The sequence below is a fragment of the Egretta garzetta genome, unplaced genomic scaffold (genome assembly GCF_000687185.1).
Source record: "Egretta garzetta isolate BGI_Z169 unplaced genomic scaffold, ASM68718v1 scaffold56, whole genome shotgun sequence".
Classification (NCBI taxonomy): Eukaryota; Metazoa; Chordata; class Aves; order Pelecaniformes; family Ardeidae; genus Egretta; species Egretta garzetta.
The window spans coordinates 8,535,693-8,561,756 of NW_009260182.1; the positions used below are offsets into that span (position 1 = coordinate 8,535,693).

The 26,064-nt window shown below is 44.6% G+C and overlaps 1 protein-coding gene across 8 annotated transcripts in view; it reads right to left on the reverse strand.

Moving 5' to 3' along the window:
- MARCHF8 (membrane associated ring-CH-type finger 8) overlaps positions 1 to 23,910 on the reverse strand; it is an 84,687-nt gene extending 60,777 nt beyond the window's left edge. For 3 of the 8 annotated variants that reach the window (XM_035897345.1, XM_035897343.1, XM_035897344.1), the window contains exons 1-2: positions 23,692 to 23,909; positions 13,757 to 13,938 (exon numbers count right to left, since the gene is read on the reverse strand). In XM_035897345.1, the coding sequence (XP_035753238.1) occupies positions 13,757 to 13,852 (96 nt within the window). In that variant the 5' untranslated portion in view covers positions 13,853 to 13,938; positions 23,692 to 23,909. Of the gene's footprint in view, positions 1 to 13,756; positions 13,939 to 20,705; positions 20,760 to 23,691 lie in introns of those variants that run through there. The other 5 variants (XM_035897341.1, XM_009642041.2, XM_035897346.1 and 2 more) reach the window with 5 other exon arrangements.
- Between the last annotated feature and the right edge of the window lie 2,154 nt (positions 23,911 to 26,064).

Sequence of the window (26,064 nt, forward strand, 5' to 3'; positions counted from 1 at the left end):
AATGAGTAGTTATCCCCTGATCAGTAACAGAACGATAGCAAAGCCGGGCGTTTCTCTGCAGCGCATCTCAAGCAGCAGAGACACCTTCAGTGGGATGAGCATTTATGGTCCTCCCTGGCCACAGGTTAGGAAAGGACAGTCGTGATCCAGGGACAATTTATCTCACATTTTTAGCTCATTGTATCCTCTCCCAAGTTTGTGTGTGCCCAAGCACCTCGTTTGCAACCAGGCACTGCCTGGGAACAGCTGAGGGACATTTCCCAGGCCTGACCCCGAAGGAGGGTGGAGGGAAGGAAGAACCAGTTTGGATGGCACAAGCATAACGGGGGAAAGACGGGATAAGGAGACGTTAAATAGCGAGCACTGTTTCCTGCCTGTGAATTCACGTAATCAGGCTTGTGCAAGCGCTGCACGGCTCCTCTCTGGCTTGTGAAATGCCGCAGGCTGCGCAGAACCAATGTTACACCAGACTTCTGCCAAACAAACAAGGCTGGAGGGAGTTTCAGCAATCAGGGACACACCGAAGGAGCTAACAGACTTTGATCCAGCAGATGTTTCTCCAAGCCTATGCAAATTCCACAGTGGAAAAAAGAAGCAAGGATTTTATATCTATTTTTAATGAAATTAGCACTGGTATCCAAACTCTACCAAGCGTTAACAAATACCACATAACATCCCACGGTGCCATGGAAGAAAGACAGCAGTACCTGCGGGTAGGAGCTGACTTTTGGCTGCTGTCTCTGCCTAATTCAAACACTTGCCAATGCAACAGTAAGTTCACAACGCTGCAAAGCAATGTAATGGTGCTCACCCGCGTACTGTGGGCGTCACTAATGCACATACAAAACAAGAGTGGGGTATAACAATAGGGCCTGAAGAGTTCTTCCAACAAGCAGTTAAGGACTGGTTGCAAAAACCAAACAAACAAACAAAAAAAAAAAACAAAAAAACCCCCCCACCAAACAAAAAAAACCCCAACCAAAACAACAAATCCACAAAAAACCACTTCAGACTAGAGAAAATCGGGTGACTGAACATGAAATGAAAAGGCCGATGAACTAAGGGCCATACTGAGCTTCCTAAATGGTTTTATTTCCCCTCACATCCACAGTTTGGGCTCTTTATTCTGCTTTTTGGCCTCAGAAAATATAGGCGAGTTCAGAATAGTGGATTGCATACACGTTGTCCCCAGCAAAACTGCACACGCAGGAACTAGTTAACACACTTTCAAACACATTTGAGAGATCTAAGAAAAAAAGTAAAAAACAGAACTTTGTTATAAAGAGGAACCGTAAGAGCTTCCTCAGAAGTGTCTCCAAAAGAAAAAAACCCAATCAGATTCAAAACTTACAACAGCTAAACCCACGTAAATATTGCACAAGAAGAATTCACCAGAAAGGATGCAACAGACATGGGGGTCAGGGCTCTGCATTAAACACACCCAAAAATTCTGGTTATAAGCCAGAACCTCAGACTTTACAGTTATTTCTGTCTTAATGTCTGAACTGAAAAACAGCAGGGCTATAAAAATGGGTTGATCTCATCTGCCTTCCCTCACTCTGCAATCCACTGAGACACGTGTGTGCCTTGGCTAGGTTTACTACAGGCAGCAAGGCAAAAATCAGTCTTAGAGAAAGACTTCAACGATCTGCTTATTGTATCCCAGTTGGTTACCCCCATGCCATCCTTGGGGACAGATGGCACAGGGGCACCAGAGCCCACAGCCAAATTGCTGGTGCTAGAGTGGAGAGACCACAGCAGACGTTTGCTGGAAGAGGGTACATCGCGAGAGCGCATTTCAGAGGGGGCTGGAGGAAACACATCTGTGTTTTGCTGGATGAGGCACTGGAGAATGGCACTTCTAAAGCAGTTCCTTTAAACGAGCGGCTGCAGCACCAGAGGTGGGGAGAAGTCAAAGACAAGTCTTTAAGGAACTGCAGGGCACTCATAACGATGAGCTACCTGCTAGCTGCTTTATAGGTGGGCTTGTGTCGCCGAGGTCAGACTGAAACCAACCAAGTAGCTAAAACATTTAGACCCAGGTATCAGAACTCTTGAAAGCAAATATCTGGATCTGGAGGTGATGTCTAGCACATTCAATACATACCACCGACCTCTCCTGAGGGCAGGGGGAGGATTCCTGGCAGTTTGGAGGTATGGCAGCAGGGCCGGGCAAAGGCTAAAACCGAGAACGCTTTCAGGAGATAAGCAGCTGCCACCAGTCCTGCTCGGCATGAGACTGGGTGGACTGGGGGAGGGGTTCAAAATGCTCATAAAACCTATGAGCAACAGCAGTGCTTTGTGCTCTCTGCTGTATCTGCATTCAAATGGAAACAGAGGTTTATAGATGATAAGGGGGAAAAAATAGAACAAAACAGCATGGCATGGACATGATACAGCGGGAACCGAGGCTCTGAGGGGGATAACACAGCCCAGCCATGCAGGTTGCATCTCTGAGCTCCTGCCTGCTTGCTCCCAGCCACATTAGTGGGAAAGGCCCAGTTTCCCATGGAAACTGTAAGCTCCTATACTGCAGCCAGCTCGTTCTAGTAACCATTAAAAAGCATCTTTCAAAACAACATTACTTATTCAGGCTCCAAAACACACAGCACAAGTAGTGTAAAGGAAGGCCCTAGTACCTGGGTGCGTTACCCACTCCCTGCTAACTCTTGCAGAGGAACCATCCCTCAGATCAGCTGAGCTCAGGATGCGACTGGGAGAAAGTACGGTCTTGCTGCAGACATGCTCACCCCATCTGGGTTGTTTGGGGTTTTTTTGCCAGCCTATCATCTCCTATTAACATTTCCCCAGTAGTCTCTTTTAGCTCACCAAAGCTCCCATCTTTATGATGTCTGATGTGGTGGAGCATTCCCTTTTATTTTTTTCCCCAAAGTTTTCCACCTAAGAATGGAAGAAGCAATACCAAGAGAAAACATGTTAAATGGCAAAGACTTGACTCCTGATGGATCTGAAGTTGGCTTCGTCAACAGAAAATCAAATGAAGCTGTTCCTGCTGGTTCTGCAAGATCAGTGCGAAGCCAGGCACACAGAGACAGGAAGGCTCAGACCTGTTACCAGTCGAGATTTCCAGTAATCATCTGGATGCCCCTAATGTGAACAATCCTCATGATACAACTGTGTAGAGAAAGGAGCATGAAGTAGTTAAAGCGGTGACCGCCAGCACGCAAGCCAGAGAGACGGTGCTGGAAGGTGCTGAGCAGCAGGCACATGGCTGGGCGCTGGTGTCGGAGGAAGGCAGGGACCCCAGGAGGGGCTCCCACGCAGTGTCGACATCAGGCTGCGGGGAAGCACTGCCTTATGCAGTAAGGGGATAATCCTGGCTCGCAGGGGGGCACCATGTGCCTCTCTCACTCCAAATTTCTTCTGACAGTCTTAACCTCTAGGTTGGGAAAGAGCTTTGGTACATCCTGGAGCAGTAGACAATCTCCTGGATAAATTAAGTGTGTAGGCGTGTGCCACGGTATTTAATTATGTGGTCATATACTGCTGCCTCACTTCCTGGGTATACCAAAACTCGTCCAAGAAGGTCGGGACAAAGGATAAACACACTACTGTTACAAATAACACTACATAAACATAGTAATGATGACTGAAATTAGCTGACATGCCACATAAACCCGTTTCCTTTGTGGAAAGATCAAAATGTCTATTAAAGCTGTGGATATCTTGCACAGACAATCCTGCATGAAGACAGTGATGTATAAACCTAGAATACAACCTCTGCAGTGAACGTTAAACCTGCAATCAGAAGAATGAATGAACTGAAGGACAAGTAAGAAACACACGGTTCTGGTATTTTCCTCCCCCGACAAGATCTCTGTGCTTGTTTGCAGTAGGAGGGTGATACAGAGGGGTTGCAAAGTCACAACAGAATCACAACCAAACGACAGCCCTCGGTCCTGTGCTCTGTAGGCTGGATGATACACTCTCCAGTGTTACAGCACATTAAAGGAAAAAACATTCGGCACAAACAATGTGCTAAAGAGCCATTAAATAAGGAACAGAACACATACACTTTTTCTCTTTTTTCCTTGAAGAATGGGCTTGACGGTGAAAGCAAAGGCAAAAGAAGTCTTTTGGCTTTTATATGAAGATAGCGCTCTAAGATTTCATCTCATATTGGAAGCTCACGAGTCAAGAACGTGTAACAACTACAGTGTGTGCTCATAAGCCAATTCAAGAACATCAAGCAGCAAGTAATTTTTCACACCTAAAGCAATTTAGAGTGTACTTTAAAAATAAAAATGGAGCCAAAAATTCCTCCAAAACCCCCACAGGTTCATTGAGATATTAAGTACTATATACTTAACTAAATGACCACAACCACACATTAGTTCCAGTTAACACAGAGAATGAATTTGACTTGAGAATTGGAAAAAAATCTGGTTGGTTTTTTTTTTTTAGAGATAAATAGCCATAAATACTTCTATGTCTGTGAGGTCTAGAGTAGTGATTTTCCAAGGTATAAGTACTTAAGAGCAGGAAATGCAATTATCTTTCAAGGCAGCAAGGCACACTGGAAATCTGTGCCTCCAAATCCAGCTTTGTTGTAGACTCAAGTAGGTTACACAAAAAGATTTAAATGTACATCCCACTTCTTTACAATAAGATCCCTGAAAAACCTAAGCATAAGAGAGAAACTTATTACTGAAAAAGTTCTGATGTTAAAACTATACCGAAAAACATTGCCACACTCATAGAATCTGAGTATATGAATATGTGTGCTACAGATGCACACCTGCAGTTACGTTGACAGATGCATAGTGTGCGTGCAGAGCATTTAGTGACGTGGTTCCAGACTCTTGCTGGCAGGAACACCAGAGATGCTGCGCCCTTAGAGAACGTGGTGGGAGCATGCAGCGCACAGTTAGCGCAGGGGTGAAGCCAAATGCTGCAGGCATGAGGACAATCCTCTCCCTGACCCACACAGACCCCTGTTGTCAGGTCCACAAAGAATCAGATGCAGTCTACATGCAAGCATGTGGAAAAATTATAAATGGGCCACTTTTACGCATTTGCATCATCATCAAAGTAGTACTTTTTTTACAAGCAGAGAGAATTGGGTTGTAAATAAACTTCAACCTCCATAAATAGGTGATCCCATTCTTCCCTTTGGCTTTGAAGATGTCAAAATTCAGTTCTTGACTCCTAGAAAACAAAATTCTGAATTTCAGCCACTGACCTCACGGAACACACAGCTGGGCTTGCTCAGTAATGAAAGCGTGCTTTGACTCATGGCTGTCATGAAAAATCCCCATAAGCAACTGCCCAGAACAGGAGCAATGCCTGCTCCCAAGGAGAAACATGTTTAGCAGTAGATGAAAGACCATCACTTCTGGGATCAAGAGAAGCCGAATGGATCCCAAAGGTGGATTTTGTTTCCAGGTGTGAGGACTATTAACTCAGAAGGCTGTAATCCTAAGAGATTAGATTTCAGCAAAGCATAGAGGAGCAATTTCTAAAGAATACCTTTCCCCTGCCTCTGTCAAGAATTCTTCATAAATGGCATAAAGGCCAAGCAGAATTACCTAAATTCAGGAGTGCAAATCTAAGGCTATATATAATTTCTCAGAAGTTACACCTTTAAACTCCTGGGGTACAGGGTTTAATGGGAAATCAGCAACTTGAAAGCTAGGCACAGTTTTAAAAACTCCAAAGTTCGAGTACTTTAAGGATACCACACCACAGCATGCCTTCCTGGCAAAATTGTTAAGTCTTTGTTCTTCTCTCAAAAAAACCCCTAAACAAAACAAAGAAAGCCCAAAACAACCCAAACCCCAACCTACTTTAAGTATTTCACCAGGCAAAGAAGCACACCCGTCTGAAAGAGCAAACCACCAGTCACTCGCTCTGCATCAACACATGAGGCAAAACATCCTACAGGAGAAAAAAAAAACCCTGTACTTCTGGCATCTCTCATTTACAGAAATTACCTTTAATAAACAAAGAACTTTAAAAATCAGTTTGCAGGAACCTGACAGCATCACTTTAAAGGAACGGTATAGCCACTGGATGATGAAAATCACTGCAAAGTATGAGTCAGACCCTGACCCATGTCTTTGCGAAGCTGTGATCATTTCAGAGGCACTCTGTACTGACACAGATATTTATACGCACATACAACTCACTGTGGGATCATGGCTGACACACACTTCTCGTTAGAAAGCAAACAAGCAAACGTGCTCTTGCCAGGGAAGAAAAAAAATACAAACTCTAAGTTCACAAGCTTAGATCCAGGGCTCCCTTTGTGGAGAGCAGTTGCACATTAACATACACCAGAAACATTGGCAGACCTGCAAAACACCACCACCGAAACATACTTGGCTACCACGTAATTAAACACCAGCACTTCTTTTATAAAACCGTATTTTTCTAAGTCCGATGCTCAGCTTGTTCAAGTGAACTGCTAGTGAAAGCTAGACAGAAGTTGTGTTAATATCAGAGAGGTGGTTTAAGGATTCAGGTTAATGCAACAGCTACAGATCATAATAATTAACTGGAAGTTTCTGGTCTGGGGACACCAAACCAAGTTCACATGCAATAAAGAGACAAAATCAAAACAGAGAGCTTAGGGACATGAGTCTGATTACAAGCAAACAGCAAAGCCTGAAACCTCCAAAGTTTCTTCTCTGAAGCGTTGCTACGCTAAAAAACCTCTGCTGCTGTATCAACTGCTGGTAGCTTTTGTAATGTTTACTGAATTTTTAAAAGAAAGGGTTTTCTCCTCCTTCAAATCCCTTTCAGAAACCACTTCCCGCAGTCTGCCTTTCATAATTCGTCTCCACTCAGAAGCCATCTGCTCCTTTCCTCACGCACACATGCTGCACACACTCCAAGACAAACACAATGCAGAATCAAATGGCGTGATCCGACTTTTTCTCATTAGGACTGCTGGAGCTACCTCCCTCCCATCCCATCCCCTCCCCTCCCTCCCATCCCCTCTCCTCCCTCCCCTTCACCAGGGGTTTGCTGGCAAGTAGCATGCCCTAGCTTCCAAGAGCAGGGCTTGAGAGGAGCAGCTTCCCACCCCGCACACAAACACAAGAGCAGCAGAATTTGGGAAGGTCACAGCATTTTGCGTGTTCGCCACGACAGTGATCAAGCAATGCCTACCTGTGGGAGGAAGACCCCTCCGCTCTCCACGCACCCCGTGCCCACCACATTCTGCAGCAGAGCTGGGCCAGCTCAGCAGAATGGACTGCAGAGTGGGACTCCAGCAAAGCAGTCACTCCAAGGGATCTAGTGACAAATGCTTCCATCTGCCCAGGTTTTATCCATAGACCTGAAGCCCTTTCCAAGGCTATTCAGCAGCGCTAGCCCTCTTTGACAGATGTGAGGAAAGATGGCGCAGGCATCCAAGGGACTTGCCCAACACCATCCAGCAGGGCAGTAAGAGACAAACAAATTAAATCCCAAATTCCACTGGTTTAATCCAGGCCTGGCTGCCCTCTGTGTGCTTCTTGCTAGCTCTCCAGGTACCACGCAGAAGGGGAGGTTAATGGTGCTCCTGCCAGGAACACATGGGAGAGAAGGAGAAAGCCCTGAAGCTGGCAAGGGGTGGGAACGGTGGCAGCTGCCCACAGGGAGAAGGCAGGCAGGCCAGGGCAGACGGAGCACCTCAGGCATTCACGCCACCACCAGATGCCAAGACATTTACAGGAGTAAAGAAATAGGCAATGCCCCGTGAGAGTGTGTTCGCAGTGGCACCCGACAGCAACTGCAAAGTGCTACGCCCAGGAAGGGTTTGATGCGAGGAACAGTTAAGTCGTCCTGACAAGCACAAGAACGACTCTCCTAATAACCACAAGGAGAGAGCGCAAGCAGGGTGATGTTCAGGCGTATACAAATGCACCCATGGCAAAAAGAGAGGCATTTGGTGCGAAGCAGTTTCTCAAGCAATCTTCCCATTTATTTAGTGCTCCTCACTAGACTGCTTAGCTGCTGAAGGTGATCAGAGCGAGAGCACATTCAGGCACCCGCTCCTACACAGACACGTACCAAAATGTCTGTTTTAGCATAGAAATCAGCCATGGAAATATCACGCGCTCGGCATGACACCATCGCTGCAGGGATACAATTCAGAAGGATGTTACAACCATCTCAGTCATCTGGCATATTCTCAAATGACAAGGTCTGGGAAGTATTCCTACCTGCTCCCAGACTGCAGAAACAAAAGCATTTCACGGCAGCTCTTCAGGGGTGCTACTGTCACAGGTTGTCTGCTCTGTGAAAAACCTAATTGTCACTTTTTTTAAAAAGTGGGACGTGCCACATCAACTTTTTCTGAGAAATGCTTTATGAGCCATTGAAAAAACCACACTAAATAGAAATTAAGATTTGAATTGTCAGGAAAGGACTTTGCAATTCCCACTTTGAGGCTAAGCTTATAAGCAGTACAGTAAGAGGCAGACTCTGCTTCCCACACAAGAGTTAAAGGATACTCAGACAAAAAGTCTTCAATAGTTAACCATTTTCTATACAAAGCCAATTTAATAAAGGAATAATGCCAGGCACAGTGTTAATATACTACATAGCTCCAAAGAAACACACAAATCTCAGTATAAAAATAATAAGGGGTGAAATTCTCAAAGGATTTGCAGCTTGGCTGCTTAATGAACGATTTGGTTCAATGGGCAAGCAAAACCAAACACACACACGCAGCCTTACAAATGCCTGAGTATTTGGATCAAGTTCAGGCAGTCAGAGACCACATTCACAGTTCAAAGTCCAAAAAGTGAATGAGAAAGGTCTGTACCTTAAAACCAATGTAATAGCTCTCAAAGTGTCATGCTGGATTCAACAACGTAAAGCAGGCATCTTTATATTGAGCTTCTGATCTATGACTAAAAATTCTTGAAGAAGCAGCAATAGATGCATTTGCAAGTTAAGTCTTTCTTTTCCAGTAAGACACGGCTCATTTGAATCAATAGGCCGTAGTGCCTTTCCTGTTATAGGATGCAAGAGATCATTAAGGCATCAAAAGAAATTTAGCAAGATGCAGCACGATGTACTTCTCTCACCGTAATTTCATCCAGACAAACTAGGTAGTCATACTATCTCCAAGATGACAACTTTGAGAAGCACCTACAGATGTTTGAGACGATCATAGCATCTCTGCTGAGACGATCATAGCATCCCTGCTGAGACGATCATAGCATCCCTGCTGAGCATAGCAGCCAGCAATAGTACACAGCACTTGGAAGACAAGAAGCTAGTTCCTCTAGAGCAGAGGACAGAAGGGACTTTTGGTTGATCAAGTGGAATTGGCAAGTTTAGATTTTACTAGAACATTCATCTGCTCCTGTGATAAAAGCTAAGTGATCTTTGATGACAATTCAGTTTTGCTTCTCAGGTCCAGGCCGTTGAGAAGAAAAGAGTTCCGTGCACACAAAATGACTTGCACCAACATCTCCTGATCTCTCATTCAAACACTGATCTCCTCCATCCCTGATCCGCTTACGAGATCTGCAGAGATCATAGCACAGGAGGCCACAGTTGTGAAGTTACCCACACACTTTCAGAAGCAGCATAAAAGCTATTGCTCAGGGAGCTCCACTCACTGCAGTAATGTTTACTAAGAACTCGGTGGCACGCATCAGTCTGCTTCAGCAGGCGAGGCACAAAGCCCCCAAATAGGCAATGATGTAACAGAACAAAACCAGAGCAACACCTCAACCACACGCCAGCGTCAGTTCCGCATTTCCAGTCCAAATCCCGAAAGCTGTTAGCTTTTGGATATGTTAGGAAGCATCGCTGCCAGCGCGTTACCCACTAAACAGGGGCGGGGGGGTTGTAGCATCTCACAAACAATAGAGTGACTCTCCCTGAAACCAGGTAAGCATGAAGCTATTCCTAGCAGAGGATAAGTAAGAAGCTAATGATGGTTATTCATAGCCCTTAAAGCTAACAGTTCATCTGAGTTAAATGCAAGAGTAATAATCCCTTTACGACCTTCTCTGTTTTTACTGGGGAAATGGAAAATCTTTCATGAAAGATTCCTGTTAACCACAGTTTTCAACTATTTCAAATCTTGAAAATCACACTAACCTGAATCAGAATCTACCAGGCTCTGCTGTTTATAGATATCACTGAGGACTTAAACCAGAAATGGTAGGCAGGAGCTTCACCTTTTATCACCTTCAAATTCAGTAGGATTTTTGCCCCAGACTTCCACCAGTATTGAATCTACACGTTAATCTGCCATGAGGCATGCCGAGGGACTATAGATCACCCTGTTTGAGAAACTGGATTGCAATAATGAAGGTGGTAAGGATTTCTTGCTGTTCTTCACTGTTAGTCACAAACCATTAGCCCAGAAAACTTGCTTGTGTAGCAAGAAAAACTATTACTAAAACCAGTCAAGCCTTAACCTGAAATACAAGAGCTGCATCTTGACCAGAAGCATAAAAGAGAAGAAACAGCTTTGGAATTTTTCCTCCGCACTTCTACTACAAATGTGAATAATTAAAACACATCCATAATCACAAAAGATAAGAGAACAGAATATAAAGCATCTTCCTCCTGGGGAATAGGACAAACACTGATTTTTCACAGACCGGCGAAGTTCCCTCTCTAGGCACACTGGTATTTCCTTTTCCGCTGCTGTGCTTCTTGAGCCTTTCCTCAAAAGGACTTCTTATGATGCAGGTACAGGCAACCCAAAGGTCTAGTTTGAAATAGCAACAACAAAAGCAAGACAGAATTTCATCTGCTAGCTGACACTCTACCTTGGTAATAAAGAGGGGAGATACATACGTGAGCCTGCTCAACCTACAAAGCACACACCTGGCCAACGTATGTCAGAACATAGCTTGGTATTACAAAGCAAACCTACATATTTATCTTTGAAGTAGTAATACTGGTTTATGATTGTGGTTTGGGGTTTGTTTGATTATTGCCAAGTGGCTTCATACAACTCAAAACATTTCAAGACCACAGCGTATGCATTTGTTTGAGGTGGTCACTGTTGTTCCTACACAGAAAAGGTAGGGAGTGTTTCCATTACATAGTAAAGGTAAGGGTAAGAAAATCATGGCACTTGAATCAAACTGTGAAATGTTGCATTGGCTCTGGAAAAACTGTTGTATGTGTTTGCCAAAATCCATGAGAACTGTGCCTAGGCCATCCACAACACGAAGAAGTAATTGCGAGCTGTGTTGCGTAATGGAAAGTTACACAACTGAAATATGAAAGTACTGAAGTTCAGTGACTTTGTACTGAAGTTACAAAACTGAAATGCAAATGCCTGCCTTCTCAGTTTTACCTAGTGTCCTTCTCTTGAGCAGCAGATGTTACCTAGGGCACAAAAACCATCTACAACTGCTCAGCAGATTTGCTCAACACAGGATCATGCTCGCTCCACATGCTGCAGTGGTTTCTACCTCAAACAGAAAACAGGCATTCTGAAGTGATTACAAATAAGGCAGCGATAATCAACAATTTCTTTCTCTTGCACCCTGTCTCCCCTTTACTGTACACTTCATATACAAGCAAAACTCGCAGTCATGGCCAGCGGGTCCTGATTGCACCCAAGGGCTGACAGGGACCCTGACTAGCAAGTAGCCTTGAATGTCCTAACTGATGCAATACAAAAATTTAATGGGATTGGTGAAAGTTAGCACATTAACAACTTGCCTGCCCTCCAGCTCATTCACTAGATCCAGCGTTAAAGGTTAACACCAGCAGCAACGCAGTCTGCAGGGGTGGGGAGGAGCGTGCGGGGGCCGGGCTGTGGCTCACGTGCACAGGAGCAGCCGCGGTGTCAGGACAGCTGCGTGCCAAGGACGGCAGGCAGATCACCCAGCGCTCCAACTGTTCCAGCCGTGGTTTTGGCAGAACACAGGACACTTGGAGGATGAACGAATATGCTTATGGAGACAGGAAGGACAAGTCTTAGGAAACGTGAATTGTATCCAGGTTATCCCAATTTATTGCCTGCGTAGTCCCTGTCCCCATTATTTCCTCTGCAATATTGTACATAATTAAACAAACATCCTGTTCTGTTTCAGACATCCTAAGGCATTAAAGTACAATAGCAGCCTGGCACGGGAAACAATAATCAACACTTCAGCTAGTTACCATGAAGGAAACACAGGGGAGATTTGTTAATACTGAAGTCACAGTGTCAGAAACGAAGAACAAGTTTAGAAGGAGACTTGGGACCACGGCTTCTGGGCTCGCTGCATAGTCAGAGTTACCACAAGTTGTTTTGATCTGATCGGCCTCCTAATCCCCACCCCACCAGGGGAGGGTAGGCAACACACAGCGCTGCCCTGCCCTTGGCAGTGGGGCTGTTCCACTCCCTCTCGGCATACACCGTGTCTGTATGGGAGGGGACCGCAGGGAAGGAACAGCAGAGCCCTCTTGCCTAGGGAGCTGCCCAGGTAGCGACCACGTGCAGCAGGCGGGAAGCGAGAGATTCCAGCAGACTCCTGACACAAGGTGCTTCATGGATTTAGAGCGCCTCATCTGTGAGGACAACTTCTTGCCTAGTCCTGGCAACCAAAAGCAGCAGCGTGCCAGCCTAATTAATTACTGGTTTAAGAATCTGAAGGGCTAGAATCCATTTTAAGATGTTACTAAGGAGAAGACTCCAAAAAACAACAGTGGGACAATTTATTTTTACTGACTCACTGGTGACTTTGGAAGGTGCAGTTTGACCGGCTGACAGGCGAGAAGGGCAGTCAGGGCAGATTATCCTAACAAATCAGGAGCAACTTCTTTTATCCTACCCAAAGTTAGCCTTAGTGAATCCCTGTCTGTAGCATGACAGTGTCTTTCTAGTCCCTCACACTTAAGCTACACCCTATCGGTGATCAGCATCACCCTAGATCTCCTCAGAATTTATCACTGCTGAGCAGCCCACTAGTATAACGCGAATGTTCTCTTGACCTGATTTTATGTTAGTTTAAAGCTAAAAAAACACAAAGAGGTTTCTGTGGAAATGACAGATAATGTAATATTCAGTGCAGTACACCATACACTAACGCATGATGCACACTAAGGTCTTTGGGTTTGATCAGAGACACAGGCCAGGGGTAAATAAGGTTGACATGTGAAGACTAGACACAGTATGCTATTAAAAGTTATTAAGTAGCCTATTAATTAGATTCTATTACACTTATAATCATTAGAGACTTCAGGTATTTTTGCATTCCCTTTCTCATTAGCACCACCACAGGACCTCAAAATGATTCCATTCACACACATGCTCCCAGGTTATGAATACAAATCATATCTCCAGAAAACAGCACAGTAAGTATACATATGGGTGTGTTATCTCCTTTCGCGTGATATTCCAGTCAATACAAACCACAACATGGCTACTAGATGCTGCCAAGAGCAAAGGAAAACAGGATGCATGGCTGCACATAAGGGTTCACACCCCATACTATTTTTCTTTTAGAAAGGTAAAATACACCTGTAACAGCTTCCATGACAACAGTACTAAAGCCATCATCCAAAATCCCATCTGCCTTGAATTCTTATGCAAAACAGAAGGTCATATCTTGCATTTTGCCCAAGTTACTCAACAACAATTTCTAGAATTTTGCAGCCAGCTTCTTTAAAATAACAAATACGAGAATAAAGGGAGAATTTTGTAACACTCATCTTCACTAAAAGCAGCAGTGATGCAAGGAATTGGGGCTTTGGAACAGATTCAGGTCTGACTTGATAATCCCTAACATTTAGACTTAGATAACTTCTTATGAAATTCAAGCATATCTGACAGTACCTGTTCCTCTTTTTCTTTGGTCTTGCTCCTGGAGACTCTGGAAGAGGTAACATCCTGAGCTGGAATGACAGAGATTTGATGCAGTGGCATGTTCATCACACCGCCTTGTTTGGTCCTATCATTTACAGGAAGGAGGCTTGAAGGCTGCAGCACTCATTCAGTGCCATTGTCAGGCTTTGCACCTAAAAAATAAAAATATTAGATACCGTTAAAATAGCTTGAAATGCAATTATTTCTGGACCAAAGCTAAGCCATCAATTGGACCAAGGTGCAGTTCTTATTTTCTCTCTGTGTTCTGAACAGGAGGCAGTTTGGTGCACTGGCTGGGTGAGAAAAGACACGGGAGTTTTGAAGAGTTAGGACTAGACAGGCCAGAGCGCAATTTATGCAAATGAATGAATAAATAAATTATCAACCAGTTCTGAAAGTGGTCTGAGAGCAGAGCCAGAGGGCAGGGATCACGCTTGAGTCTGCATGGATAGGGATGAGGAAGAGCAGCTTTCCAAGCGGAGCAGCGGGACTGTACTACCTGGAGGTGCAAAGCTGGCGTGGGCAGTTTCCTAAACTGCCAGCCCCACCACGCTGGACCAAACTGCCTTGGGCATCGTCATGATTCAGGCTGAATGCCATAGCTTTGGTTAAAAACTGTCCATGGCCTGCATTTGGCTCCTGTCATTTATATAAACACGTGCCAGCTGGCCATAGGAAGATGCATCACGTGAGCTCTCCTTTCTTAAGGCTATTAGGGAGTAATATAATCAAAATCCCTTGCTAGGAATCGGGAATCCATTGGACTAGACGCACTTTATCCTTCTTTTACTAATACAACAGGGAAGCATTACACGTAGGAAAGAGAGTGATAGATGTAAATTAGCCAAAATTGGCAATACTAATCTGAAAGGCAGGCATAATTAGCCGTACCTTTTATTAGATTAGCAAAGTTACATGGAATAAAAAGCTTTCTGAAACATGTAGGATCATGGGCTGTTTATGTGGAATGTAACCTGCCACAAATGAGACACCATCAATTGTGTTTAAAGAAAGGATTAGAGGGGAATTAACACAGCAGGGACTACACTGAATAGGGCAACTGGATGATGCGCTGTTCTGCTGTTTCCATAACATCAGCTTTCTGTTTGCTTGTTTTTGAATCTGTGACAGCAGAAAACGGCAGATAGGTAGATGGCCTATATATTACGGTGCTTAACAATTCGGCATTAGTGTACCATAGCACTTAGTGCATACCCTTATCTTATATTACATGCATTTTTAATTGAATACTTAATTAATTGGAAGTTTTAAAGGTAGGCCTTTAAAGGTAGGTTTTTGATTCTGCAAAAGATGCCAATTAGGTTCTATTTCCATTAGACTCCACAGGCATAGTACGGTTGTGTAAAATGAAAACAGCATTAAATCTTTTGACTGCTTTTGATTAAACAGCTAAAAAAATTAATTACATATCCCAAGGCCCTTTATATGGGGAATGATAGTTCAGTATCCTTGTTGCACTGAGGGAGAAGGAGTTATCAAAGGTCACAGAACAAGTCATGAGCAAAAACTAAAATGCAGGCAACGCCTGCTGCTTCGCAATCACACACACCATTTGCTGGACGATGCTATCTGCTCATTAGAGTGCTCAGCCAAATTCAGAAGCGTTACTGATACGTGGTCAGGACTTACATTACTTCCATAGATGCCAAGACGGTGCAGCGTAAAGCATGCGTGAAAGCTTTGAACGCAATGCCTCCGTAACTGCTAGGCATCACTGATTTTAAAAATAAAACACATCTATATGCATAAACACGCAACAACAAGGACACTTCCTTATTGGAGGACAGAGGGAAACATGGGACTTACCAGTACTATTGAATCTCATCATAAAGCATAAAGAGAGAACACAGAACCTCCCCAGGTCCTCCACACACCTGTTTAGCTTCATCCTCTAAAGGAGCTAAGCCAGAGGAGAGAGAAATGTGGGCTGAGACAGGAATATCAAACGGCAATAAACAAAGCAGGAAGGGAAGGTATTTTCCCAAGAAAACATTAAGGAAATGAAATCCAGAGAACGTTAAGCTCAAATGAAAATATGCCAGGTAATATGTTCGGCACTACTGCCAGCGACAGCTGAGCCAAGGGGAAGGAGATGGACTCCACTCTGTGTCCCCCTCAAAAAGGGTTCTGGGCTTGCAGGCAAAGAGAACAAGGAAAATCATTAGAAAACACAGTTAAACCCCTCCGATGATGACAAACAAGTCCAACCTGTTTTTCTGCAGGTTCTTCGAAGACAGCATGTGTTAGAATTCTTTGAAAGAGCTCAACCAGCAGATATAATCCAATTAGATATTCAAAGACGATGTGGAACAGCCCTCCTCTGGTAAAGCAGCCTGGCAGATGCTCTAATACAGCCTGCCTGCCTTCAAGGGTGGCTTAGGAAAAGCTCTAAACTTAACCCAGATGCCACACTGTCGCATCCCCAGTCTGGAAAGTCCCTAACAAGGCACACACTCAAAGCCCATCCCTATCAACCTGAAGCACGTTAACGCCACAGTGCTAACCAAAGGATAAAGTTACACAATGGACCATCTGCAGTACCAAGCGCAAACAGGCAAGGATGCCAGAAAAGCAATGCCACTCAACACAAAGCAAGTTATAACAAGCTGCAAAGGACGTTTTCCACAGCTAAATTAATAACGCGTGCTCCCTGATTCAGGGGCAAAGAGTTGAGCACCTGCAAAGAGGGATCCAAGCTTCAAGCACATCAAACTGGGGGCGTGCCACAAAAGGGCCCCAGGGAAGAAATGCTAAGGCAAGGGGACCGCTCCTAGATACTCCCTTCCCTTCAGGATTCCAGTTAGATGTTCAGGCCATCCCTCACACAAAGTAAGGGATCCTCGTTGTTACGGGCCCTCCACCCCACAGCTGAGTGCACTCACCCGGGAGGCGGCCGCCAATGAGGGCTCAACTTCCCCCTCTCTTGAGCAGGATTCGGTTCTTAAACCTCACACGCAAGGGAAGTCCCATGACCACCAGCGTAGATGCTGTTCTGTTCACAAAGGAAGGACTTCCCAGCTGCTTTTTGCCTGGAAAGCTGAAGTAATCATGGGATGGCAGGATAGAGAGGGGGGGTGCACGTGCACCAGCCAGGTCCCATAGGCAGGGCGGTCATCTGCCTGTGAAGGAGGAGGGATCCTGTTCTCCTCCTGACCCCATGGCTGTTCACATATTATTCACTAGAGGAAAACACTTCAGACAACCTCTCTGGAGTTTGGGCATTCAGGGAACAATAGTAAAGTTAAGCCTGTTTTCATAGCTGGGCCCATTAGAAACTTCTTCACTGATGCTGCCAACAGCCAACAAGCCACAAATACAGATTACTGCTCTTGCCCAAGGAGGTTTCCTGCAGACCTGGCTGGGGCACATGGGAATGCCAAGAGAGAGGACAGCCTGAACTCCACTGTTCCCCCCATCTATAGCCACACCAGTTCCCACAAAACAGATTCCAGCAATAGTGCCATTGTGGAGAGCCTTCAGAAACCAGTGCCATTTTAAAAGACAAAAGAGGTCAAAATCCTGGCCTCAGAGCCCACAGCAGAGTCTTCAACAGAGCTAAGAGTTCACCCATCCAGGTAGTCCAGTTTTGCTTTCTGCAGGGCAGGCAAAACAGTAACTAAAAATGCCAGCAGACACCTGGAGCCACATCAGCTGGGTCCTCATTACATTGCTAGGACCACGAAGCTGCAGCAAGAACAGTCAGATTCAGAGGAAATGAGACCAACTGTCTCTGAAGGTAGTTAAGAAGAAAAAAGGAAGGAAAAGCATGCTCGTGACTTGGGCCTGGTGGCTGGGGCATTCCCCTGAGCCATATATCTCCTGACAGCAACAGAAGCAGAAAATTAGGTTCCCCTTGGTTATCAGCATTAAGTACAGGAGAAGGGTGAACCGACAACAACAGGTAACCTCACTATAGCAGAAGCAGTTGGGAGACCATTGGAAACTCCACTTGCATCCTCCACCCCACCAGGACCTCAGTTTCCGCCACTGATAAAACAAGAACATAAATCAGCCCAATAGTCTGTGAATTGCTGGACCATTACAATGAGACGTGCCATTAGAAGAACCCAGATGGAGGAAACTACTCTGCCGCCCCTCACCTGCCACCTACTGCAGCTTCTCTGCCCATTACACATTCCAAGACAAAGGCTAAACTGCTCTTTGCCAAGAAGAGTAAGTAAGCACAAATCGTGGTTTGGTATCTGCCAGAATCTAAAAACATGCAGGATGAACTGCAGATTTTCTTAGATCATTTACACTTCAGAAAGTCCACCAATATTCCCTTGCTATGCAGCATATGCTGGAGAACTTAGCAGAAGCTCTGGAGCTGTAGTGGCATTGGCTGCAGATGTACACGGGCCTTACCAAAAGAAAAGCATCCTGAGGACGTATGTAGGTGTGTACACATGCTTTGCATTACTCACAGGAGTGGGGGGAAAATAACAGCAGCCAAATACCACAGTTGTTTTCCTATTTAAAGTACAATAGGCATTCTGGATTATAAAATAATCTGTCTTTATATGCATGAAAGATAAACCTTGTAACCCATGGTATAAGCAAGATGATAGTTGCTAAGAGAAGGTGTCCTGGTTTCAGCTGGGATAGAGTTAATTTTCTTCTTGGTAGCTGGCATAGGGCTGTGTTTTGGATTTAGTACAAGAATAATGTTGGTAACACACTGATGTTTTAGTACCCTAGTCAAGGACTTTTCAGCTTCCCATGCCCTGCCAGGTGCACAAGAAGCTGGGAGGGGGCATGGCCAAACTGGCCAAAGAGGTGTTCCATACCACATGGCGTCATGCTCAGTTTATAAAATGAGGGGGAGTTGGCCGGGGGTAGTGATCACTGCTTGGGGACGGGCTGGGCATCAGTCAGCAAGCGGTGAGCAATTGCACTGTGCACCCCTTGCTTTGGATGTTCTCTGTATTCTCTTACCATTCTTGTTATTCTTTTCCTCTGCTGTTTTATTAAACTGTCTTTATCTCAACCCATGGGTTTTACTTTTTTTCTGATTCTCTCTCCCATCCCACTGAGGGAGGGCAGTGAGCGAGCAGCTGCATGGTGTTCAGCTGCCTGCCGGGTTAAACCACGACAGAAGGAATTGGAAGGAATTTACCCTCTGAGTCACTCCTGCCTGCCCCAAGGTTCCTCACACTTTTCTTCAGCTCCCCCAGCCCCTGCTAATGACAGTGAGCTGTATCAGATAGGTCAACAGTCTGATAAGCTCTTGGGGGGTGGGCAGGTTAAAAACAAAGCAACAAACAGATCACTGCTGTCCAGGTAATCCGGACACTGCAGTGCCACGCACTGCCACGACAATCCTGCCGTGGAGCGGACGCAGGCTGTGGACTTCGGGGACCCACCAGCTGCAGCGTGGACACGCTGCCCCGAGGCTTTGCAGATCGCTGCCGTGAGCTCTGGTCTTCTACAACTTCCCCTTTACACAGCACAGAACCGGACCAACCCAAACCCTCCAAAGAAACCTCTGACTGCTGCAAGATGGTGAAACGTCTTCATCAGCTCGCTCACCTTCTCCTAGTGAGACTAGAAACAGTCTATTAACGCAGATTTGGAATCTGTTTTTCTGCTGGAGGTCTTGATGTGAAGTCTCAAAGCCCCATAAATGTAAAAATCCTTTGGTTTTGTTTTTTTGTGGTGGTGGTGGTTCTGAAGGTAACAGAAGCACTCCACCAGTGACTTTAGCAAATTCCTGTTTGCATCTTAACTTTGCTTACCTATCCTGGTATTTCAGCTAGATATAGCTTATGCCTACTTTCTGTATACTACATTTTCCATATTTGCAAATGTTTCCAATCCTATTAGCTTGTGTTGGCTCCAGTTGGAAGCTTTTACTTATTTTATTTTGAGTTTGTCCGGACTCCTCCCCTACTAATGTAGCTTACATAATCCTTTTCTAGAGATGACAGATGTGCATTTTCAAAAAGAGGATCCTGCATCTGCGTTTCATTTTGGTTTACTGTAGCTTAATCAGTAGTTTGTTAACAGCATTATTTAGGAGATGTTATCAAGGCTCATGCACTTCACATGCATTTGTTAACTTGACAAACCAATCTAATCAAGGGGAGCTTGAGGGAGAGAAACTTCACACTTCTCCCCTGCAGTACCTTTCACATTTCAGGGCTAATACAATGTTAGAAGTGAAAAGTACCCTGGTACCCAGACCAGGCAGATATAATTCCGGATTACTGCTATTTACAGCTATGCCTCTGCCCATATATCTTACACTGTTTACTAGCTCAGCTGCAACTTCGTATTTTATTATCTCAGTTCCTCCTTTCCTCCACCTGCTAGTGTCCTAAAAATAATCAGCTTCAAGACTTAAAAATATTTTTCTTCTAATAATTTTTTTTTAAAAAAAATCATGTTATGTAGTTGAAATCAAAAGACAGACTGAGAAAGGGGACAAGAGATCCTTCTACCTGTTCCTCATGTTCCCTTTGCAAGCTTCCCAATATACAGGAATAGCTAACTGTAGACTACACACAATGCATAGAGAAATGGAGGTATCTGCCAGCTCCGGCTGCCTCCTCTCAAAGTAAGAATACGATTGTTTTAACAAACACAATACAACTAGATAAGCAAGCTGTTTTAAAACTATAGTATCAATAAATAACGGTCCCAGAGCTCTTAGCAACCCCCTCCCTGGATTTCAGGGGAAGCTGAGCAGGATCTGCACCTCTGAAAAACAGATTCCTTAAAATCTGTCCCCTTCAAATCAAATCAGCTGCTACATGCAATTATGAACTAGCTTGGTAGCATTCAGAAGCAAACGAGTCTCACTGCCCTCTGTTCCAATAACAAAATAATACAGACATTACAGTCCCCTAAGAAAAAAATAAATTACTTTTGTCTGCTTTTGCTACTAATAGCAACTTACTTGCATCAGAGGCATCAGCGACCGTTCCTGATATCCTGTGGGAAGAACAAGGCGCCCGGCACTCTCCACGCACACACGGGCAGTAAGCGCCGGCTACAGAGGCAAAACTTCTTCAACTGCATAAGTGGTCTGCTAGGTAATACACATTTTTAGGTACTCCCCTTGTATATTTGTTGATGAAACAGTCCGTAACATCAGCAGTAATCCCTGGGGCAGTCTCTAACTATAGTGAGCAAAAAGAAACAGAGGTAAAGCAGCAGTTTCATTCTCTACGCTGGGAAGCCCTAACGGTGGGGCCCTGGGAGAGGCCAACAGCCAGGGCTGCTGCCTTCTCACCCAGCAAGCTGCCCTACCCGCTCCACTGAATTTCCAAATCCATTTGCATAAGGGGGTGCCACTCATTCTTTCGCCTGGATAATCACCATTTCACCTCACCCCTGCACATTAAACACACCTTCCCGCCCCGAGGCACTTCTGAATGGAGCAGGTCTAGCACGTGAATCACACCCCAGGCTGCGACTCTTTGCAGCTTTGCTGCAAGCAAGGATGCAAAATCACAGCACGTTCAGGTCTTGCCTTGTGAGCACTCTTAGCCATGATCCCATCAGCTCCCACAATGAGAAGAGACTGTCTCCCGGGGAAATTAATGCCCCGCTCCAGAAAAGCCATTCTTCCCTCCAATTTGGCACTGAAGCCACCCTGCAGAGCAAAAATTAGGCCGTCTTAATCACATAGCTCAAATGAAATTTTTCTTAAAGATACGAATGATGACTTGCTGCTTCAAACTATTCATTGTCAGACAACAACATGCCACAGTACCATGCCTATTGCTATGGTTTTTGAGAAAAAGCCATTTTTCCTTCTTCATTACGTGTCCAAAAGCACTGCACAGCAGTAACCTACATGGATTCCCTCACAGTGTGCACATAGGTGATGTAGTGGTCAATGCATCTCTTCCTTACCAACCCTCAGGCATGGTTACAGAGAGTGCAGCAGTGAGGTTTCCAACACTTTGAAATTCTTAAAGGAAAATAAAAGGTCAGGTTACTGTGAACACAGCTTTGGGAACGGCCGACTAAGATTGCTGCAGCTGGACCCCTGCAATTGTAGGTCACCCTGCAATCGGCACCGAAGCGTTCACAGTACATCCATTGGATACAAAACCCATTCCCCGCTATTCATGGGCAAAAGCCAAACCCCACTAATGATGACAGGCCAGGGAAAGACAGCGCGTAATGTCAAGGACAGCGTGTGGTGTCAGGGACAGCGCAACACCCCAGACCTCCAGAATCATAGCAAATCTATTGAGAAAAACACCCACACGATCATCATGATTTGGCAAAGCACTCCATATGACGATCGATGGGTTTTAAAAGGAAATGTTACTGAAGGTTATAATCAAATGGAAAGAGGGACATACTAATACACGTATAGACCAGTGAGAGAAATCCGCACCAACATATATTTGTAGGCAAATTTCTAGTCTAGTACACAAGTCCACATGATATAATGTAACACCTACAGTTCTGAAATCCAGTGAAAAATTGCTCTGTATTTTTATCTTCAAAATTAATAAAGACTATTAAAACCAAATGCATAAATTTACATCGAAGACAACGAAAGCTTGTGTTTCTCAAACAGTGTAAATATTTACAACGCAAGACAGTGATGAAGCAAAACAATCTCATCGTTGTTCAGTGAGGACATTGCTCACATTCTGTATTGTGCACAGATAACAATGACACATATTTAGGAAAATCCTGTGCTACATCACTTATTTTCCATTATACCAGAGGCTAACAGTTGTAAAAGCTAGTTAGGAACAACAGGCACCTAAGAAACATCCGTTGCTATTGTTTAACTGCTACCAGGCAAAACATTCCTCCTAAGCCAGAGTAAAAAGAATATACGATTGACTAAATGCTTCTGTGTCTTGAAGAAGTATGGAATCACTCCTCCTCTGTCTCTGAGTGAATAAGACATTCCCAAAGTGGTGCACATAAGAATGTATTTCTTTAGAATGATTTACAAGTTAAATGCCAGATAACTCTTTATTTACTGCTTTGAGTTACAACATGTCTTTGCTCTGGAAGTGTTAATAAAAATCCAGATTTCTGGATCATCATGACAAACACAAACTCTTTCTGAGGAAATAGCTATAAACCACATTCTTTAGGACTTGCACGATGCAACTGGAGAGGCCAAACCCAGCCTCTTTGAAAGTTCAAGTGCAGAGTAAAAAGTGCAATGCACAAAGCACCCGGTACCCGATCCTTCCACAAACTTGCATGACATTGGTAAGTTATGTTTTAAACCATATTTTCCCGCATTTTAAAGCGACCTGGACTTCTGATGCAAAACTAGCTACCGGAAGTCATTTGCTATCCCCTGAAGTTTAAAAGTTTTAAATTTTAAATACAGGGGGAAAACTACAAGTCATTAAAGTACAACAGATTTCGCTGAGAGGTTTTTATTGGGAAATATATTCAGGCATAGCATGTCTACTTCAGAGTTTTTTTGTTTCCATCCTTTTCCATGCTGATACCTTCTCTATGCATTTGCCAATGTTCAACAAGAAACCCCCTCTCTAGAGGGCAACACGGGCAGGACACTGCGAGCTGCATGAGAACCTGTGCTCCAGGCAGAATAACCAGCTGGGGGGGCCCACAGACATAAATGCCCATCTTTATTTCAAATATCACCAACACAGAGGTGTGATCGCTGGCTGCGGTTCAGGAAGGCAAATCATTTCAGCTCTTCAGTTTAGTCACTTCTGAGCAATGGAAGGATAACAGCGCTTCCACTTCCCCCCTCCAGGCTGTTTCAGCTGCACAGAGAGCTGCTGTGGGGGTGGTTTTGCTCCTTACCATGGCAATGTACGGTACCTGGTACAACCAAGAGCACAGGCTGAAGTGCTGCAGCAAGGCAAGCAATGAAAGCAGTAGGTAGCTGAGTCACCCCTCCCGTTTCACACCCGCATCCTCACCAAAAATTGCCAGATCTTGTTGCTGTCAGTTGCTACCCAGACAAACACGGTATTCCTCATCAACTTCGACATGAAAATTACGCTATGAAGAGTTTAAGAACCTCTGTGTCACAGCATCATCATCAAAAAAGCTGTATAAAGCCTATAGACAGAGTCTGTGAACTCTGGTGCCAGAACAAGACGGCCTCTTCCAGCTGCAACCTTATCATGGGATGTGTTGCGCAGTTAAAAAGGCTGCGCAGGCTCTTCTTATCGCAAGCGTCCCCCATCTAGTTTAAAGGCCAGGCAACCGATTCCAGAGGGCTGACGAACAGCCTGGCTCCCCACGCCAGCGCTGACACCCCCACGCGCTGGCAGCGGAGAAGCGTCAGCACAAACAGTTTCCCTTCATTAGGGTGTTATTTCACGCAAGTGTGCTGCCACGCGTATGTTGATTCTGCCCATCCTGCCCCCACAACAGTGCTCTGTGCCATTCAAAAAGAAGGGACTGGCATTACTGAACCCCGCAGACAAGGCATTCCTTACCACGGTCTATAAAGGGCCATTCATCCTCACCGTACCTAAAATAGCCACTGATGCAATCATGAGATGAATACACAACTGTGGATTCCTTTAAATTGCTGCCTTCTTACACAGACAAGAAAGCAGTGTCCAGCGGTGGCATCCTCACCCATTTTCCTCGTTCTCAGTTCAGTAATCAAGTGTTGACCCTTTCTGTCCCATCCACTATTAGTCATAGAATCAGAATCATTTAGGTTGGAAAAGACCCTTAAGATCATCAAAAGTCTAACCATTAACCTAACAATGCCATTGCACCACTAAACCATGTCCCTAAGCACCTCATCTACCCGTATTTTAAATACCTCCAGGGATGGGCACTCAATCGCTTCCCTGGGCAGCTGGTTCCAATGCTTAAGAACCCTTTCGGTCCCTTTGTTTCTACAAATATTTTATAAGAAGTTTAGAGAAAGAGCACAAAGCTCTACCAATCCACTCCCATGCACGTGTAAGATCTGTATACAATCCTATTAAACCAAACCCATCACAGCTTTCTACCACCAGAACTAAAGCAGCATGTCTGAAGTCCGTCTGTCACCCCCCAGCTGCTTATTGCCAGTCAACCACAGCCAGCTGCAGAAGGCTGCCAAGACAGGCTGAAGTACCCAGGTACAGAGAAATTGTGCCTGTTCAGGAAAAAACCCCGAGAATTGCACAGGTATGTTTCTTGCTGCTGGAGAAGAGCCTGACTTGCAGTGCTCTGCCACCCTGCTGCTTGGATGACTTCTAGTTTTTCCTCCAGCAGATGCTTCAAGCAATCTTTAAATGTCCAGCAAGGGTGAGGAGAAGCCCAGGCCATTAGAGAGGAACATGCTATCAGACAAAAGATGGTTTAGAATGAACCTGCTGATAGCTGGGGCAATACGATGGAACGGATTCTGGGATGCTGGTGCATATCCACAGGGCAAGTAAAAGAAGTTGATACGGGAAGTTGTCCAAACAGGGAAAGGCTTAAAATAAAGTTCAGGATCACGATCACATCACTGATACCAATTGACACGTCACATTTTTCAACCCAATCACATTTAGAAGTGGCTTTTCTGCCTTCTCCCCTAACAGATGCTCTTCGCCTTAAATCAGTTTAGACAGAAGCCAGAGAGAAGAGCCACGCGTGCTAAACAAGGCCCGTGCAATTCTCGTGCACACGAGCACTGTTGTAAAACTCACAACATTCATGAAGACAAAACCTGGAAGGAACAGCAGTTTCTATCAGGTGTCTGTTGAAACTGAAAGCAAGAAGAAATACTTTTTTTTTAAAGCTAAAATCTCATCAGTCCTGGTGGAAAATGTACTGCTGGGAAGAGGGGAGCATTGAACCTGTTGAGGCAACATCAGAGTTTTGCATCAGCCACGTTCAGAGCTGCACTGAGATAAACCCACCCAACCCCACCTTACTCTTCTTCATGTTTTCCAGGACCCATACCTGCTGACCATGTGGTTTCCTTCTCTAAGTAGTTAAAATTACAATAATGTTCAGGGACTTTCAAAGAGTAGATAAAAAAATTACTACAGACAAATAATTTTAATGTCTGCTGAATTAGGCTAAGGGAGAGATAAGGACACATTTCTTTATTAACCATTTTTAAATGGCAAATGCAAGATTATTTTTTTTTTTAATTGAAAAAAGAAAACTACTCCCCATTTCAAATGCAGCAGATGTTAGAAAATCAAGACAAAATCTCCTCAGTTTTCTGCTCACTTAAAACAGTTGGCGTGTTCCACTCCAGAGACAGTCCCGTCTTCGGCACAGGCTCCCACACATGGGCTGCACCGCAGCATCAAGACGGCCATAAAGTATTTAAAGACAGAGGATAT